General features: G+C 49.8%; 1 protein-coding gene across 1 annotated transcript; it reads left to right on the top strand.

Annotated features, from left to right (window-relative positions):
- The first annotated feature begins 2,191 nt into the window (after positions 1-2,191).
- On the top strand, positions 2,192-5,576 carry ADRA2A (adrenoceptor alpha 2A). Its single transcript, XM_032116815.1, has one exon. The coding sequence runs from the start codon at positions 2,285-2,287 to the stop codon at positions 3,617-3,619; it is 1,335 nt and encodes a 444-aa protein (XP_031972706.1). The 5' UTR covers positions 2,192-2,284; the 3' UTR covers positions 3,620-5,576.
- Positions 5,577-19,893: the final 14,317 nt, after the last annotated feature.

Here is a 19,893-nt window from a genome sequence, read left to right as displayed (position 1 = left end):
CGTCCCAGAAGGGGTTGATCATGCAGGCAGGGCATGGCCTGCATGACCCTGTCTGGGTCCTTCGACCCAAGCAGTGACCAAGGACGCTTCTGCCAAGAGTGATGAAGATTCCTTACCCGAGGAAGACTCTCTGCCAAGCAGAGCAACACATCCTGCAGAGCACAGCAGTCCCCTGCAAACAGCAGAAGGCAGGAGTTGTTCACAAAGTCCACCACATCCCTGACCTCTCACCTGTCCTTGCCATAGACTTAGGTGACTTAGTCCTCTCATCCTTGCAGTGAAGCCTGTGGTTGTACATCACATTTACTCTCAGGTAGAGATCTTTTCTGTGGGAATGTCAGTCATCTTGGGTTCGATTTACAGGTTTTAAGTTACTCTCTGCGTATTGCCCTTTTCCCAGACACACCAGTGCAGTGGGCCCTGCACTCACTTGCTCAGGTACTGGGATTCTCCCTCATTTTCCCTCACTCAGCCCTATGCCAGTCAGAGAGACTGTGCTCTCTGGCTCCCAGACCCCGTCTCTCCCATTCCTGTTCCCTCTCTTGGGCATCACCACTCCTGAGCCTGGCTTATAACACAGTGTGTGGCATAGGGACAAAGATGACAGGCCTTCCTCCCTGAAGGCTTTCCTCTTGCAGAGGAAATTGGTTCATTGGCCCGAGCATTCTGCACGGCAATTGAGAGCAGCCTGAATCTGGAGCACCAAGTGAGCATCACTAGAACCATCTGAAAACGAGGGAGAAGAGGCCGCGAGTGAGAGGCTGGGGGCTGGAGGCCGTGTGCTCTGCAGGTGAATGATCTGTACGTACTGAGAGCTGGCAGCGTTGGGGCTGGGTGGGATACTTGGAGTGTCACTATCGTTCCTTTGCTGTTACAGAGCTCCCCATGCAGCCATGGAGGTGGGTGATGCCAGCCCCTGTGATGTCGGGGAGCGCCTGGGGAGGCTTTCCAGGCGTGGGGCATCCTGCGGGGCAGCTGCCTGTCCAGGCCTGCTTCCCCTGGGGGGCTGCCAGGAGCGAGTGTGCTGAGCCTGTGCTGTGGCGTGGGGCCGCCGTGGGTGCCCGTGGAGCGGGGCTGAGCCGGGCTGGGGTCGGCGCGGCAGTTCGGGGCTGCCCCATCTCCGGCTGCTCTGCCGCCCCGTCCTCCCCTCCGCCGTCGGGGGATGCTGCATCGGGGGGATGCTGCATCGGGGGGATGCTGCTCGGCCCGGCGGGTGCAGTGAGGCGCCGCGGCCACCAGGTGCCACTGCCCCCCCGCGCTGCCCAGGGCCACCGGCAGCGCCCGCTCCGCGGGGACCCTTCGTGCGCGGGGTCCCTCCATCCCCGCAGGGTCCCTCTGTCCGCGGGGTCCCCCGCCCTCGGGGCCGGCAGCTCAGCCCTCCCTGGCTGACACGCGAGGCCATGGGGAAAGCGCTGCCCTCGGGGCTTCCAGCAAGCACAGCCGCACACCGGCAGCCGGAGCGGAGCCCGTCCGTGCCCCGGCGCACACGCGGAACGGGGCCGGCAGCTTTCACCCCCTCGCGGCCGGACTTTGCGCACTCCCGGCCGGCCCGCGGAGGCTGCGCAGCGGCCGCACGGTGGTCGCCTCCAGCCGCCCCTCGCACGCCCATCCCCGGGGACAGTGGGACCCGCTCCGCGGGGCCGCTCCTCTCTCCGGGCGGGGCGGAGAGCCGGGCTGGGCGAGACCGTGGGATGGGAACAGCGTGACAGTGGATGCGTGTGTGTGCGCGGAGGTGCCGGGGAGCGAGCGGGTGTGCAAATACAGGCAGTGCCGAGAGGGTGCGGTGTGTGCGCGGAGCGGGCGGGCGCGAGAGCTGAGCGAGGTGCGTGTGCGGGGGACGCGCGTGTCCGCGGGGGTGCGGGGGTGCGCGGTGTGCGAGTCTGGCTGTGTGTGTCCGTGTGTGTCTGTCTGTCCATGTGTGTCTCTGCCTGTGTCTGTGTCTGTGTGTGCGTGTGCGCGCACCGGGGGCAGTTCCCCACGTGGGGCTGACGCGGCAGCCCCGGCCCGATCCGGGGCTATAAAGCTGCTCGGCGGCGAGCGAAGCAGAGCAGCCGCGGCCGGCTGCAGCTCCAGCCTCGGCCGCGCTCCGCCCGCCCCGCCGCGCTCGGGGGTCCCGGCGGCAGCGCCCAGCATGAGCCGTGCCCGCCCGCAGCCCCGCAGCCCCCGGCCCGCCGCTCCGACCCGGCCGGCGGCACAGTAGGACGCGGAGGAGCCGCGCGCGGAACCGGGCGCGGCGCGGGTGGAGCCGGGGCGAAGGGCGGGGGTGTCCGCGCAGCCGGGGTTGATGTTTAACCTGGAGCGCCCGTTCACGGAGAGGGGCCACTTCTTCTCCTCCATGGAGTACCAGCGGCAGCTGGAGGAGGAGGAGGGCTACCCCACTCCGGGCACCAATGGGACGTTCAACGACAGCGGGGCCGGGCCGGGCTGGGGCACGCCGTACTCTCTGCACACAACCATCACTCTCATCAGCCTGGCAGGCTTGCTCATGCTCTTCACCGTCTTTGGCAACGTCCTGGTCATCATCGCTGTCTTCACCAGCCGGGCGCTCAAAGCCCCCCAGAACCTCTTCCTGGTCTCCTTAGCATCAGCTGACATCCTGGTGGCCACGCTGGTCATCCCTTTCTCACTGGCAAATGAGGTGATGGGGTACTGGTACTTCGGTAAAGTCTGGTGTGAGATCTACCTGGCCTTGGATGTGCTCTTCTGCACCTCCTCTATCGTGCACCTCTGTGCCATCAGCCTGGACCGCTACTGGTCCATCACACAAGCCATCGAGTACAACCTCAAGCGTACCCCACGCCGCATCAAGTGCATCATCTTCATCGTCTGGGTCATCTCGGCTGTCATCTCCTTCCCACCACTCATCTCCATCGAGAAGAAGAGTGGGCAGCAGGCTGACCAGGGGGTGGCAGGGTGCAAGATCAATGATGAGAAGTGGTACATCATCTCTTCTAGCATCGGCTCCTTCTTTGCCCCCTGCCTCATCATGATCCTGGTCTACATGCGCATCTACCAGATAGCCAAGAGGAGGACAAGGGTCCCGCCGAACAAGCGGGCAGAGCGCCCCGAGAAGAAGCAGAATGGCTTGACTGACAAGGAGGACCTGCCAGCCACAGCACAGCTCAACGGGGAGAAGGCAGCAGGAGGCAGTGGTGGGCAGGAGGGAGAGGTCAATGGCATAGACATGGAGGAGACCTCTTCCTCCGAGCACCAGGAGAACAACCAGTGTAAGAAGTCAGAGAGACCATCGAGAGGAAAGACCAAGACTAAGCTGAGCCAAATTAAGCCTGGGGACAGTTTGCCCAGGAAGACAGAGGAGGAGAGGAACACCAAAGGGTCCCGGTGGAGAGGCAGGCAGAACCGGGAGAAGCGCTTCACCTTTGTGCTTGCAGTGGTGATCGGAGTCTTTGTCATCTGCTGGTTCCCCTTCTTCTTCACCTACACGCTGATGGCCGTCTGCGAGAGCTGCTCCGTGCCCGACACCCTCTTCAAGTTCTTCTTCTGGTTCGGTTACTGCAATAGCTCCTTGAACCCCGTCATCTATACCATTTTCAACCATGACTTCAGACGGGCCTTCAAAAGGATCCTCTGCAGGATAGAGAGGAAAAGGATTGTTTGAAGGACCCTTTGCTACCGGCAGGACTAATCAAGACTTTGTACGAGTGTCAAGTGTGTCTCTCTTGGGCTGTGCTTGCATGGGATGGTTTCCTTCAGCTCAAGAGCAGGAAGCCTTTAAAACCTGAGATGAGCCTGTGGGAGCACTGGGCAGCAGCAGTGAGGAGCACCAGGCAAATGGAGGTCTGAGCCGTGGCATTCGGCTTTCCAGGGGAGGATGGCCTTTGACTTGCTTGGTTTATTTTGTTAGGGTTTGTGCTTTTTTTTTCTTTTGCCAGAATCTCTGAGTGGATATTCTCATGACTGCTCAGTTTGACTCTTTAAAGACAAACATCATGCAGCGCTGTGAGATGAACAACAGAAAGGGAGTATGCCACACAAGAGATGTTGGCTTTTTTACTTTGTTGTATCTTCCCCCCCCATTGTATAAGTAATTAATTTTGACCCCCTTGTAAAACCCAGTATTATATTCTTGAATTTGAATGTCTTAATTTTTGTAAGGCAAGCAGCTTTGAAACTGTGAATGCTTTAATTATCCTTGATACCTTAAAAGTCTTTCTTTTCCTACCCCCTGCAAAGCCCCTCACTCATAACCACTGAATAACTAGAGCCATCCCCCTACCTGACAGTTTGATAATATTACTAACATTTCCAAATTCCTGTCTTTTTATTTTTTTTAATTTTGGCTGTAAATCTTAGGATCATAGACCTCATCAGACTGGCTAATTTTGTTGGGGTTTTTTATGTCATACCTATTCCTGTTTAATTTCTGTGTTGCCAGTGACACGATACAGCTGAGATGGCAACTGTTGTCTCGTTACTCATTAGAGCAGACCCTGATGGAGTGGTGGCTTTGCTGTGCAGGCAGGGATGTCCCAGGCAACGGAGACGGTCTCCCTTGCATCGTGAGCCTTGGGACCCAGCCAAGCTCCCCACGAGTTAATCTCGTTTGATATTATACCACTCTGCAGCACTGAAATGTGTTCCATGCTCACTTGCTTCCTCCACCTCAACTGTAAATAGGTAATGTTTCAAAGCAAACAGCAGGGCTCTGCATATCATGTTATCTCATCTGTGCTGATTTGTGATGGTTTAACTCCTGCAGGATTTCCTGCAGAGAGGAGGGGGTTCTTGCACAGTGGCTGTTCATCTTTCTCCATTAAGAGAGAAGAGTTCAGTTTTTAACCTGCCAGTCTCATCTTTCCTAGGAAATAGGGAAGCATCCCTCTTTCAGTCTTATACAAGGCAAAACTCTGAAATGGGAAACTTAACTGCCAGTTTCTCCATTCTTTTATAGTGTAATTAAGCTTTTTTTTTTTTTTAAGTGTAAATATTGTGAGATTGGAGCAGGAGAGAGAGTTAATACTGCTTTTACACTCTTTCCTGAAATGGCTTTCAGCTCTTTGTGCTAAAAAAAAAAAAAGGCAAAAAAACCCAAAACAAAAATGGACAGAACAAATTTAACATCTTTATGCCATGAATAATTTTCTGGAGAACATTTATAAGAAAAACTTTTGATTTATCACAATAAATGAGTCTGCAAGTCTTTTAATGTTAGGAAAACAGCTTTATCAAATGCTAACAAGTCACAGAAACGGTTGGGAGAAACCGAAGTTTGTATAAGTTGAATGTATAAGATGAATTTGCCTTCTCTGGATTTGTATGGTGCACAGGAAGAGACTTTAAAAATACCTTTTTACTTTTGGGGAGTGTTTTGTTGATTTTGCTCTCTCTTTTGACTTTCTAATTAACTCCAAGCGTCCCCGGATGCATCTTGGGGCCTGGAGAGCAGTGTTTACATTCACTTGCATTTTCAGAACTGAATCCTCAAGAGGTGAGGACAGCAAATAAACTGTGCTTTAATGTAAAAAAAAAACCAACAAAAACAAAACCAAACCACAAGCAGAAGTTGCTATAATGGATGATTATTTTTATTAAATAAAAGAGCGTTTACAGATCAAGTGTGAAAATCCTCTGAATAATGTTAGCTGTTATATTTTATTTTGTTGTATTTTATTTTCTGAACTGTTCACCGATCCTCTGCTAGCTTTGGTCTTGCCATTTTTTGAAGAACACCCTGGGAAAAGCACTTGCATTGTCTGAAAGGCATTGTTAGCCCAGGTAGGAACAATGGCTCTGTTCATTGTGCAGTGGCATAATAACAAATGAGTCCTTGATATTTCTTGGGCATTTCTACCCCACCTCTTTGTGCCACAGTAAGGGCATTCACGTGTTTGTTAAAGAAAAGAGCATAGGGTTTGAGGGTGTGATTTGCACCCTCGGAGTGCAGCCTGGCACTGCTGCTGGGGACGCCTGCCTGGCGCGGCATCTGCAGCTATTGTGAGGGATTTTAATAATTAGTTTGCAGATGGGATTAGAAACAATTAGGCTGGAAGGCAACATTTTGTGATATATGCAGGAGTGTCCACCTGAGTGAGGCTTTGTTTCCAGCCCCCAGGAGCCAGAGCTTGCTTGCCCTTCCACCAGTGCTGCCAAGACCCTCCCTGAAGGAGGTGATGGGGGATCGTTCTCCCACTGAATGTGGAACTGCTGCTGGTGAGAAAATAAATGACCAGAGCCCCGTGTGGGAGCTGCTGGTCCGGTGGCCCCACTCTGCCAGTGCCCTGGGGGTGCAGTTGGAGGTTCTTGGCAAGGTGGGCGGGGGCCAGGGTGGGAAGGCAACGTCACTGCTGGGTGTAGGGCACCTGATGGTGGCCCAGGGATGAACATCTTGCTTACCTCGTGGTGGCCTTTGCAGGCCAGGGTGTCCTGCTTCCACTCTGGTCTTGGCTGACCCTGATGGCCTTGGAGGGTTTCACAAAGCAGATCCTGTGGGAGACTCTGGGTCAGTGCCTGGGACACGAGGTGATCCAGCAGGCATTGATTGCACTTGCTCCACCCCTCTGGCTGTCAGTTGTCCTTGCTGCCAAATCTCTAGTGTGGACAGTGGAGTATTTTAGTGGGTTTGGGGCTGGGAGACTGAGGCTCTTCCCCTTCCCCCTCCTGACTCCCTCCCCATCATTGCTTCCAGGTCATTCCCTTGCAAATGACGCATTAAGGGATGTAATGAACTTTGATTGTTTTTTACAACCTTTTATTTTGGGGCTGAAAGGTTAATGGTGTGAGGGGAGGGAGGGGGACCTGTCTCCCCAGCTGGGTGGGAGCCATCCAGGCTGGCATGGCAAACAGCAGGCAGAGATGCCACTGCCCGCTTTGCCCTGGGGGATGTTTCTCCACCACTTTCCAGTGTGGGGTGACCCTACACACCACGCCTTGTGTGGGCACCCATGAGGAGACCACAAATGTGCCAGACAAGGGATGTGCAGGAGGGGCTCAGGTGAGTTGGTCTGGTGGAGCAAATGTCCTAAAATGCTTCTGGAGGGAGCTGGACAAGCAGCAGTGTTGCCTGCCTGGGGCTTGTCCCTGATCCTCTCAGTCTACTGATGTACTCATTTGTTTCTGTGAGGTTTTGTCCCTGTTCTCAGCAGGCCGAGGAGCTGGTCACATAGAGGAGCCTCTTTCCAGTGAGGGAGGGACTTGGCCTGAGTCACTCTCTCTCTCAAAATGAGTTTCCCAGACCTAGAGGAGCCTCAGCAGGTTTCAGACACTGTCTATCAGCCTTCCTGTGCTGTAAATACCCCCAGTCCCACCCCTCATCCCCTTGCCCAGGGGAAGGTCCCCCCTGCGTTGGGTGGCTGGCAGCCCCCCTTCCTGTGCAGCTTTCACCACTTGAAGCTCTTTGTCTTATTTCTTAACTTTTGCTGCTCTTTGGAAAAGTTCAAAGTCTGTCGAGATTGCTCCTTTATTACAGCCAGTGCCCTGGCCAACAGGTCCACTTGGAGCTCTCCCCATCTCTGGTACGGACTGCTCTTTGCAGCTGGTTTATAGGAACATCTCCATGGCTTGTGAAATGTTTGTAGTAGCTGTGACTGCTGTGCCTTATCTCAAGCTGTAGAAAAGGAGTGAAGAGAGAACAGGATTAGTGTCAGCCCAACACTTGCAGTAGCCACTGGTACTCACTCAGCTCACAAATGCTCCAGGACCACATCCCAATCCCTCTGGGAACAGAAAGGGTTGTAGTCTGAGCCCTGGGAAGTCCAGGTGAAATTCCATCTGGGGGTGACAGTGCAGTAATGCTGCACAAGGCCACAGCACACACCCAAATGTCCTCAAGGCTGAGCAGAAGGGGTGGTGAACAGGGCTGTGGAGGGGAGAAAAACCCATGCCCTTTTTGTGTCAGACCATGGCTGGTCCCAGGAGGGAGGTGTCATGCAAGCAGAGGAAGAGGAGACCTGCTGTTGTGGAGCAGGGGATGCTGACAGGTGTTGAATGGAGATACTGATGCTTGAGCTGCTCATTCAGCATTCTTCCTTCTTGGGGGACCTTCTTGGCCATTTGAGTTATCCCCTAGGAGAACTCATTTCCCAAGGAGGACCACAAATGTTTGAGGACGACATCTCACATCCAGGAATATGGGGGTGTGAGATGGGTCTCAGCACCCAAATCCAACAGAGAAGACAGGAGGATAAACCATAAAAGGGAGCAGGAAGACAACTCCTCCTCTTGAGCACAGGTGTCATTAGCAAAGGTATAAACTTGTTGGCTTAAACTAGCTTAAAACTGCTTAAGCAGGCTCTAGTTGAGCCTGTTAGTGTGATTGTCAATTCCATGTTGGCTAAGTTCGGAGAGAGCATCCATGCTGGCTTGGATCTAAGGTCCTGCTTTTCTTCTGTGGCTCTGAGAGTGGCCTGTAGCAGATTTAGGGAACAGTGAAGAGTGAGGACCCTTCCCAGGAGGCTTGGGGGTCATTAGGTGCTCTGGGATTTCCTGGGGCCAGCAGTGCCTTTTGCACTAGTGGAGAAATTCCACTGACATGTGTTTTCTGTCAGCAAGGCTCTGCAGTGGGAGGTCTGGATGGCTTTCAAAAGCATGTTTGAGTCAAAAGCCAGCAACTGGGTCTGTGTGAGAGAAATGGGCTGAATGGGTTTTATCAGGAGGTGAGAAAAGCTCACCTGAGCATCCTTGATTTCCTGTGTGCAATGCCTGCAGTCTTTGGATCAAATTGGTTTGGGCACAGCCCAGGATATTGCATTCGCAGGAGCAGTCTTGAGGTCCTCCAGAGCTCTGTGACCTGCTGCAGGGTTCACTCCCAGACATGAGAAACATTTGCTTTAAGTCAGCCGCTACATGGAGGAATAGATTGCTCTGTTGCTGATTGAAACAGTTGTGTTTTGCTGGACTGTGACTTTATGGCCTTTTTTCCTGTTTGTTTTTCAATTGCTCCCCACAGAAAAGAAGAAAAGAACAAGCTTCTCACTGCTGGACATCTCTGATAAAATAATTTCTGCTGAAGGCTGCCTTTTCTTCATCTGTGCATGTGGCATTGCTGCAAAGTATTCATCGTCAGTTTGAAACCTTAAGGTGTTACTGAAAGATTCCCTGAGTAAAAAAACGAAATAAATGAGTAGATAAATATTTAGGACACTGCACCCAAATTTCTTTTCTGAATTGAACTTTTTTGAAGAGTGAAAGGTTGAATTCTGATCTTTTGCTACCAGGATAACTTTTGGCACTAGGAAAATTTGGAGAAACTATTCCTCTTGCAGTCCAAACCATGCAGGGTTGGACCCTGAGTGTGGCAGACCTGGCAGCTTGGCTGCTGGGATGCTGATTTATACCCTGCTGGAGTCCCCCCTTTCCCAGCTTATTTCTGCAGTCACAATTCCTGGGTAATCTAGTGACAAATCCTTTCTGTGTAAGGCTGAGTTTGTTCTTGGTTCCTTGATGCAGATACTTGACCTGAAATGGCTCCTAGAGCAGAGTTTGCCAGAATGAGGTTCCTGTTAATTTAGGCAGCCTTTCCTTGGTGCAAACAGCTCTCCCTGCTCATCATCTCTGTTGTACTGTTACCCAGACAGGGCACACCTCCACAGGGGACTCCAAAGGCAGCCCTGAGTGCTTCTGTTCCCCAGGGAGTACCCAAAATACAGAGAAGTGGCATGACCCCAGTCAACCACATGGCCAACATGAAAAAGGAGTGGAGTTGCCCTGTTTCTCTTGGATATGGGTTTGACCTGTAACCTAAGCACAACCCAAAGATTTATACTTCAGAGATGTTAGTTAAAAGTAATCCTGCATTAATTATTTTAAAACAAATATCTTGTGGCCTTAAAGCAGCCTCAAAATTTAGTGGGAACACAAGAGTTAAAATGTCCAGTTCAAATGAAATCACCTGATTTGCTTACTTTGAAAGATTTACCATCTAGGGCCTTTGGCGTTGCTGTCTCAGGATAATGAAGATACATCTGATACACTTTGAGCAGCAGTATAATTGCTTTCATCAACGCCAGTCAGTGTCTGGGTGAGATGGCTTTTAAACAGTGCAGCAGGGAGGAAAAGAAAAGCTAAATGCTGCTCTGCTGAGTTGGGCACGCACTGAGGAGAGCAAGGTAAGCAGTGTTGGGTGCAGGGCAATCCTTCATCACTGTTGGCTCTGTGGGGGCTAATTAGAGATTGTGTTCTGGCTGGTGTGACTGCTATGGATGGGATTTGGTCCAAACAGGGCTTTCTGTAATAAAATAAGATGGTTGTAGCAATAGATACAATGGTGGACACTGCCTTTAAAGCCCAGTGTTAACTGGCTTAAACCTTTGCATTGGAAATCATCTGCTCCTATTGTAGCTGTTGCTCATTGTTGCCAGAAATGCCTGTTCCTGGCCATGCTGCTGAGTGATGTGTGAGATGTGCAACCACGCCAGGAGGGTGGTCGAGGACTAGGAAACGATTCATACCGACCACGTCCACCTGTGAGGGGCCTGGGTTTTATTTGCCCTAAGTCCAACAGCTGTTTTCATCACCTTAGCTTCATGGATTCCTACTGTTGAGGATGTAGCAGTGACTGGGAGTGGGATGAGGGCACACTCTTGTGGGTGTACAAATAAAGTCCATGGAAAATGAGACACAGTGGAGCCGGGTGTGGAAATGGTTGGTGTAAACCAGATGATGCTACTGTACACCCAGCCACAAAAAGATTCAACCTGAAATTCTATGGGAGGCAAAAAATCCAACACAGCAATTCCAGCAACTGATAACATAAAGATAGGACCCTCCCCTCTTATTAATTGACACCTCACTTGGGATTGCATAGACTGACATCTTCGAGTTATCAGATGTTTGGAGGAAGAGGTGAATTTTTAGCTGTTGTTTATTCAGACCAAGATTTAATTAATATTAAATAGATAAATATTTGATGAAATAGACTTAAATTAAATATTTAGCTCCCTCTTCCCCCCAGACAGCAGCCCCAGTGGATGTTTATGTGGGCAGTAAAGCTAGAACATCTTCTAAATGTCAGAGTGTGTTCAAAGATCAGAGTTACATGGGAGTATCATCTGTGGATAGGAATTAAATTTCTCTTGGATGCCTATCTTTGCCAGCCCATGTGGGAATGGGGTCTTCCTTCCTCTGGGCTTATTGAGCCACTACCTGCTGGGACTTCAGGTACCACTTCCATGCAGGCTGTCACCCTGTTCTCCTGCCACGTTCATCTTCACTGGGGAAAGAGGCCTCATGGGGAAGGGCTTTCTCCCATGCTGCTCATTTATCAGGGTAGTGGGCACAAACTGGGAAGCAAACAGCGTTGCTTCATACAGATTAATTACGTTCCTGAAGAAGAAAATGTGGAAAAACGGCATCTTGCCTGAAGGAGGGCAGCTAATTCCTCACCAGTTGTGCAGGCTGGTGCTCCTGTGTATCCCCCACCAGAGCTGGAGTGGGACCAAATCAGAAATCAGCTGCTTGGCCTTGGTGGTAGGTGCTTAACTAGAAATAGTCTTGCTGTCAGAATCCACCTGCCAGTGAGTGGAGACTGAAAAAATGACCCTTGGTTTGGTCCAACCCATGATGGCTTGGAGCTGCAGTCCCTGCCTGCCTGTCACATATCCAGGGGTCAAGTGATGATGGACACTGGGAGGGGCTGGGGATACATTCCCTTCAGGGCCCAATTTCTAGTGCTGGTGTTTGGCCACTGGCAGTATTGTAGCCAGAATTTGCTTGGTTTTGGGTACACTGAGCTTGTTTCAGAAGTGTGTACAATATCCTAGCAGGAGTTTTCTAAACAAAAATATTGTCATAACCCAGCAATATGACATGTGTGTTTAGATAAAGACCTCCCATCAAGAGTGAGGGTAGATCCAATGCTCTTGGACCACTTTGGTCTACTGGAATATTTCAGAAGCAGTAGCAGAGTAATGGCTTGTCCCTCTCACCTCTGCCAGCAGCACTGCATGGAGATGAAGCCAGTGCAACCCATTCAGAGTGGTTAAGTGACTTGCTAGAGGTTGAGTGAAAAAAACTGTGGTAGATTAATAAAAGATGGTTTTAAATAATTCAGCACGGGCCAGCTGATGAAGCTTAACAGAACTAGAAATCTGATCTCATTCAGCTTGGTGTGAAGCAGTGCCTGGCCAGCTTTTTTGGTAGGAGGTAAGGGATGTTGAGGACCTCTGGGAGGGGTCTCATGCTGTGTGGGCATGTTTGCCCACCCCATTGCTAATCTCACTGCGGTTCTCAGAGACTGGTTGGGGATGGTGGATTTGTGTTTGGTGTGGTGGCAATTGTTCTCTGTGTCCCTTGGTGTCTTTAGGGTCCCTTTTGATTTCCTGCCCTTGCCTCTGGTTCCTGTCAGGAAAACACAGCCCTGGTGCTGGGAAAGGGCATCCCTGGTCTGGGTGGGCTCGTGAAGCTGTGCTGTCCTTGATGCCCAGGAAAGGCAGCTCTTCAGTTTGCTGGTGGTGGGCAAGGGAGCCTGGATTCGAAGGTCACAGAGGCCCATGATGATGGATGGTCCTTGCGTGAGGTATGTGCATCCCCAATGCTCACAGCATCACCTGAGGGGCACCTGCAGACCCCTGGGGAGGGAGCCAGACCATGGGACTCCCTGCCTTACTCTGCTCTCCTGTTCCTGTGGCTCCAGGCTGACTGGCAGTCCCTTTGCAGACACCAGAACTCCATGCTTGCCTTGCCACTGGATGCTGCAGCAATACCTCATTAAGTCCAGGTCCTTTTTCCAGGAATCTGCTGAAGAAACCCCAAACAAACCTGTCTTTGTTTTTATGGCTCATCTCTGTGCTGCTGAATTGCCTTGAGTTTCATTGCCAGCAGGCAGCAGAGCCCCCATACCCATCAGGGATGTCTTGTCACGTGTTCTGCTGGGTTTTCTCAGAGCTGTAGACATAGCCAAGCAGAGAAAAGCATTTCCAGAGCAGATTTCTGAGGGCCCCCACAGGACCACAGCCTGGCAGGCAGGTCAGCACCTGGGAAAGCCAGCCCTTGCTGGCAGCTCTCTTCTCCTTTTGGTGGATCGCACCAGGCTCTTGGTCTGCATTTTTAACTGAGGGACTGGTGAGGGAGGGCTCCCCACGGCTGGGGACAGGTCTTGGGAAGCTGCCCTCTTGATGCATGGATGTCAGTGGCACCATGCCAATGCTGAATGGACCTGCTGTCACTCATATATGGCCCTCAGATTGGGGCTTCCTCTGCTGGGGAAGAGAATCAGGTGATGGCTGAGCTGGCTGTATTTTTGCCTTGTGACACAGAGAAAGGCACACTCAATAGAAGCCCAAAGAGAGTCTGATTAATGTGCTTCTGGAATCGGATTGTTTAATGCAAACAGCTTTAGAGATATGACTAAAGTAGGAAAAGGAACTTGGAAAAGACCCCATTTGGGATAAAAGCAAAGACGGCTATTTTTTGCAAATACCAGTATAGCTTCTTCTAAAAATACTGTCTTGGATTTCTGTTCAAAAATGAGAACCAAATGTGATTCTGAATGGTCTAATGCAGCCTGTCATTTCAGAGGAGGAGGGATGGAGACCTCTCATTGGAGGCAGAGGATGTGCTTGCAGGCTCTCAGAGACATGGCAGAAACCAGACCACGTGGAATCCAAAGCACAGCTTTGGAAGGAAACGTGGATGGGAGCGAGCAGCATTTGCCCACAGGCTGCTGAATTGCAGGTTCACGCTGTGCCGTGTTGGCAACCATCTTCAGTCATGGCTCTGGGAAGAGTTCTGAGAGTATGTCAGAGTTTCTGAGGATCAGGAGAACGGCATGCGGCTGGCCATGCTTTCCCATCAGCAATTCACATAAGAAAAGTCGTTAACTTCTGGTGTTTTTAATTTTCTAAGCAGAAGCAGGAGCAATATCAAAGGATGAGGTAGAAGAAGGAATGGTCCTTGCAAGAGAGGCGATATCAGAGATGTCTTTCTGTTCAACTATTTCAGGCCCTTTTTGGCTGTCCTTGCCTCTCCGGTGCACTGTTCCTGAGAATCTTCTTTTTGCATGTCTTTGCCTCAGCCTCTCAAGCAGATTTTTTTCATCAGCCAAAAGCTGAGAACACTGTGTTCAAAGTGAGTTCAGGTTGCAAACATTGATGCTGGTGCCAAAGCCTTGCAAATGATTGAAAACCTTCAGGGTACCCTTCAGTACTACCTCAGACAGCATACAAGCAGTTTTGGAGTGTTTTCATAGACTTCTCACTAATCTAATATTAAACTCTGCTCCAACTTTGCCCTTTCCAAGCAATGATCCAGCTGTCCTCTAGCCCTTCTGTGAAAAGTTTACAAGAAGTTTTTATTCCTCTGGAGCTGATGAATGTGAGCGTGTCTCATTTGAAATGTACTGATCAGAGCGCTCTGCCTCAGGCAGGGGTAGAGTGACATGCATTCTACCGAGAGTACCATTCTCCAGCCCTGCCTAATGCTTCACCTGACCTTTGCAATGTGTGCTGGGGAAAGGCCTGCCTGTTTCCTTTATGACCAGCATCTGTGAAGAATACACTGATAAGGCACTGAGGCCACCAGCCTGTGGAGCATTTGTATTGGGTAGCACTGGACCTTTCCTAAGTATGAATCAGAGTATGTCTCTGGAGGGAAAATTTTCTCTTGGATCTCCTTAATGGGATTTAATTTGTCTGCCTCTGTCTGTATGAAAATGTAGATGATGTCATGATGGGGCTGAGAGGCCAAGATCACACCAGGAGTCAGCAATAGGTGATCTAATGGAAAAGGTCGGTAGGTGTCAGCTGTACTTCCCCAGGGGGTTTGTAGTGGCCTCAGCTGCTCTCACCTTTGTTAGCCCATTACACAAATCCTTTGGCACAATGCCTAAGGCCAAGAGAGCTGCCAGGTGGCACAGGGAGGGCCAGGTAGTGGTATAACCAGTCTCTTGGGCTGAGGGTAGTGAGCAAGCTCTCCACCTTGCAAGTTCAGAGCACCCTTTTTGCCCTTGCCTGGCAGCCTCCAAGATGACTTGCCCAAAAACACACTAACCTTCATGGGACTTAAATAGACCCTGCAAACTGGAACATCACATGTCCTGCAAGCTGGATGGCTTCAAGAGAAGTCCTCACTATGAAAGAGAAGAGCTACTTCAGCCCAAACTGTGCCTGAATTATCACAGGGACAAAGCTGCAATATTTCTTTGAGGTGTTTTAAGGTGATTGACTGATGGCAGTGTTGGGAGCTTTTCAGTACCCAACTGGGATTCCCCCCTCAAAACCAAAGCAACACCAGAAGGTGTTTTTCTTGTGACATGTTTTGGTTCTGTCACTGTGTGTAGTTTTTGTGATCACTTTGTTTTGCCCGACTGTGTTGCTCTGGGCATGATGGGGAGGAAAATCCATCTTTCAGTAAATACTCCTCAAGCTACCTGCTGTCACAGCAGATTGCTGCATGTCTCTCACTTGCCAGAGAACAAAACCACTGTAAATCTGAAATTTCAGGTCATGTTCCATGCCTTCTGCTATCTGATCCACCTCACAGTGCAAAATTTTCAGCATATTTTGGATGCAACCCAAAACACAGTGATATAAGCATGAAACAGCTGTAATACAGAATGTGAATCTCATGTGCAAAGGCTTGAGGATTTGGCTTCCCAGGCCAGAGGAAGAAGAACATCCTGCAGCAAAAACCCTTCTGCAAGGCCTTGCTTTTGTCTCTCTGAGACACTGCAGCAGGAGGGGAGACTTTTGCACTGGCCTGGGAAGAACTCAGGCACTGTGCACTAAGTGCTCTGACACACACCTGAATCCTTTTGCCATGGTGCAGGAAACCATCCCCAGCTGCATCAATGTAATGTCTTTGGAGGCTTTATGTTTGAACTGTGGGTTTCCCCTATTCTGGGTCCCCACTGTCTAGCCTTGTTCTGCAAAGACAGGGACTAAACCTTCTCCTGAGCTTCTCAGTGACTTTATCTATGGATGAAGCAGTTGGCTTTGTAGGCAAACGTTTTCCCATCTTTATGCCTGTCATAGCTTATTAATGTGTGGCATGACCACAATGCCTCTGGAAAGAGCCCAGCACTAACTGCTCACTTCCTGGCCTTGTCATCCATTCCTTCTGCCAGATCATCTCCCCTTCAGATCTGCTTTCTTTTGGATGCAATTTTTTTTGTTCAAAGTGACAACGCCCTCAAGGATTTTGGCAAAAGAATACCAAAATGGAAAATCTTCCTGGCAGAACCCATTCTTCTGACACAGCAGCAGCTGCCGTGGAGGAGAGCCAGCAGCAGGGATCCTCTTTGGAGGATTTTACAGGCTGAGGATCAGAGCTTGTGCTTTTCTCCTTGCTTGGTAGCACAGGCTGCCTCCCTGCAGGGAGAGGTGATGGCCAAATCGAGCCTGAAATGTGACATTCACAGCTCTAATTAGCCATATGCAGTATCACTTTGACTCCAGAATCCAGCCCATGCAGGTGACAGCCTTCCAAGGCTTGCCAAAGGGTAGTCTAGGAAATTCCTCAGTGCAGTGACAGCCAGTCCAGGACTTAATAGATTCAGCCTGTTTTAAATGTCTGCATTAAGGCAACTTGAGTCATGCTGAGCACTCACTTTCTCTTGGTCCATGGTGAAGGGAACCTCCTGGCCTGCTCTAGGAAAATGCTTCCTCTATAGAGCTGCAATGCTGGGAGAGAGAAATCTGGTCAAGGAGGGAATAACGTGTTTTCCTTCTATCTTTTGTCCTGGTGGGCTCCATCCAACTCTACTGCAATAGGCTGACCATTTGCAGCTCTTCATAATTTATTAAACCTTTACTGAATATTTTAATAAGCACAGCCGCAGCAGAAAAAGAGAAAAGCTTGGCAGGCATTTCTCATGAGTCTAATGTTAGGATATGTAAGCTTGGAGTGGGGTTCTGGACAGGGACTGGAATGAGACCACAGAAGATGACAGCAGTCGATCATGTCTGGATTTCATGGGCTGAGGAAGCTCATGGCTGCATGTACATGATGCTCTCAAGGGTTTGCTGCTCTCATAAGCCAAAAGCAATGTCTAAGTTTTAGGGAAAGGTCTTTTTCCTTGATCTTCCCATCTCTTTCCCTTCTCCCCTTCACACTGTTAATCACACTGGCAGGCTGCCCTCCAGGCCAAGACTGTTCTGAGAGGAGGATGCTGAGATGTACAGCAGGCTGTACATTTTTCTTCCCTAGCATGATTTAGCCATGATTAATGCACAAAGAAAATAATCAGTGCATTCAGCCTAATTCTGCAGAATTATTGAAGGGATGATAACAAGGGGAGAGGAGATATTTTGCTGCTTTGAACATATTTTTAGGAAGGAGGGCAGGTGTTGTGTGAATCTGGTTAGGTGACATCAGCATCACGTATTAAGGCAGGGAGACAATTTGTCACCGTTCTTCTTCTTTTTTTTTCTGGAAAAGGCATTGCTAGCCTGAGCTTTGGAGATCTCCTGTTACTTCCCAAAACCAGGTCAAAAGAAGCACATTCCTCATTAAAACAACACAGTCTGTATTAAAGGGAAGAGGGATTGTAAATGGGGAATCTTTGGAAAATGGGATTATTATGCCTTGCTCTGAGCTGGCGATGACCTCAGCCTTTCACCCCTCCTTTCAACGTGCTGCCAGTGGGGTTGGGTACAGCAAATTGCTCCTGGTTCCTGGGGAAAATGCACCATGCAGGAGCTGGGTCAGGCAGACAGCTGGGACCTGAGCACATCACTACAACGTGGTGCTCATCTTCCTTACACACATCACCAAAGCTCTTGTGTTTCAAGTTAGGTCAGATAGAGCTAGTTTGCTTACTGCCACGATCTCTATTTATCCCATTAGGAAGGAAAACATCTTGTTTTATTAGCCAGAGGTCTTGTAAAACTTTCTTCCCCTCATGTGTTAAAACAAAATAATAAGACATTGGTTTACTGGAGAGATTTTAATATTTCCCCAGATTTTATAATGCACTAAATAATACACAAAAATGACTGATATGGAAAATATTAGAAAAGCCTATTTTGTGGTTTTAATTGCTCTCCTTTCTGGCCCAGGTAAGCGTGTCAACTACTTCTTTTAATTGTGGTTTTTTGTGACTTTGAATTTACATTTTATATATTTTCCATCTTCTTGTAATTCCCATTTACTAACACAAAATTAATGCTTCTTGTCCCTGCTGAGCTTACTGCTATTAGTTTTCTAATTTTGCAAACTTTGATTAGGGTTTTTTTTTGTCTGTAGGTTTAAATAGGTGTCCGTGCCTATTCAGAGAGATTATTGCCAATAAGTGCTGAATTTCAGAGTCCAAAGACATATCATTTAAGATAGAACTAGGGAGCCATGTGACCTCTGAGTCAAACTGCAAAGAACAATTGGATGCCATGGCATTTAACAGTCAGGCTCTTGGGTGTTGCCTCATCACAGATGAGAGTAAGGCTGAAGCTGCCTCCTGCTTTGTGTGGGCATCTTGCTTCCTTCTGGGGCCATTGGAAGCAGTGGGTGCCTGAGGCTGCAGTGCATGGCAAAGCCTTGGGATTGGGATGTCCAGGGAATACCCTCACTGCCTTCCTGCCTGCCTTGGTGCTGGTGGTACCTCTTGGGGAGCTGCAAGCACGTAGCTGGGGACTGGAGGTGGCACTGGTGTTGATGTGAGGATGTGGCAGCCCCGAGGGGCTGGGGAACAGTGCAGAGTCTGCTGGGGTTTGGTTCCTGGGGGCAGCCTGATCTTGTTAGACCAACTTGTCACATCATGATTAGGTTTCTTCTTTCAGATGCTCTGCAATGATCCCTTTTTAGCAGAAGAAGGGGATTTGCCTTGGCTATTGACCCATCCTTGCAAATCAGGGTGCCCAGGCTTGGCTGGAAGGGTGCACAGAGAGTGGCACCCTCTGCAAGAGAGATGGGTGCAGGTGGGGCAGAGCAAGGGGACAGAGGTGTCCAGGTGAGCCTGAGTGAGGTGGTGCACACAGCCAGGTCCCAGGTGTGCAGCTCTGTGCCGTGTACATGAGAAACTTTGGAGAGGTACCAGGGTAGGAACCGTACTCCAGTGACAGTTCAGAAGTTGGCTGAATGTTTTTCTCCTCTCAGATGAGCTTCAGGAATATGCTGCAGGTTTGGAGATTGGAATGGAGATTATAGAGAATAATTTTAAGCTTTAGGAGGTAAGAACTAAACCTATGCTGGCTAGACCTGAATAGTCTGGTGTAAGTAAAGAGGACAATCCCATGGGTTCCGCCATGTGATGAGACTTCCTTGGACGGTTCAAAATGCGCAACAGCTCAGGGAAGAGCAGACAGATGTTGTCAGGGGCTCAACCCTTGGAGTTATTTTGCCCAGGTGAACAGCAGTGATCTACCAGGTGGCTCAAATGGAGTGGCCCAGTGCTCCTTGCTGCTGAAGTGTCCAGCCAGCAGTGGGTGCATTTCTGTAAGACTGGGAAGAGACTGGGAAGAGACTGGAGAGAGATGTGGCCTCCTGATGCAGGCTTTGGGCCTTGAATCACAAGAACAAGCATGAAGTTGTTAATGCAAATGCTTTTCAAATGAGTGAATGTCAGTTGCCTGGACATGTTAGTCTGATACCTGTCCAAGGTATTAAAAGTGAAATTTGCTTTTGACTCTGTAACCCGCCCTTCCAGAGAAAACCCGCTGAGGATTTTTTTCTCTCTTTCGTGATAAGCACAAGAGCCTGTGGTGGTCACAAGATCACTTCAGCAACATCCTGACTCAAGCAGCTTCTTGCTTTGTTTCTAAAACTCCAATTTTCTTTTTGAGGAAAATCAATACAGTTCATTACTTAGCCGAGAAAAGATCCCTGTGTCAGTTCCGCTGGAAGGCAGCCCTTGAGCAGGCTCAGCCCCTGTTTGGAAGCCAGACAACAGGCCTATAGCCTTTGTCTTAAATTATCTCTTCCAAACTAAAACTGCCCCACTGAGAAGACTGATCAGCTTGCACAGACCACCAAAGAGCTGCTCAACAAGTGAATACCACCAGCCTC

This window comes from Corvus moneduloides, chromosome 8 (assembly GCF_009650955.1).
Source record: "Corvus moneduloides isolate bCorMon1 chromosome 8, bCorMon1.pri, whole genome shotgun sequence".
In the NCBI taxonomy this organism is placed as follows: Eukaryota; Metazoa; Chordata; class Aves; order Passeriformes; family Corvidae; genus Corvus; species Corvus moneduloides.
This window is presented reverse-complemented; position numbering and strand designations above follow the sequence as displayed.

Coding starts and splice junctions, on each gene's coding strand:
- ADRA2A (XM_032116815.1), top strand. CDS start 2,285: ATGTTTAACCTGGAGCGCCCGTTCACGGAGAGGGGCCACTTCTTCTCC.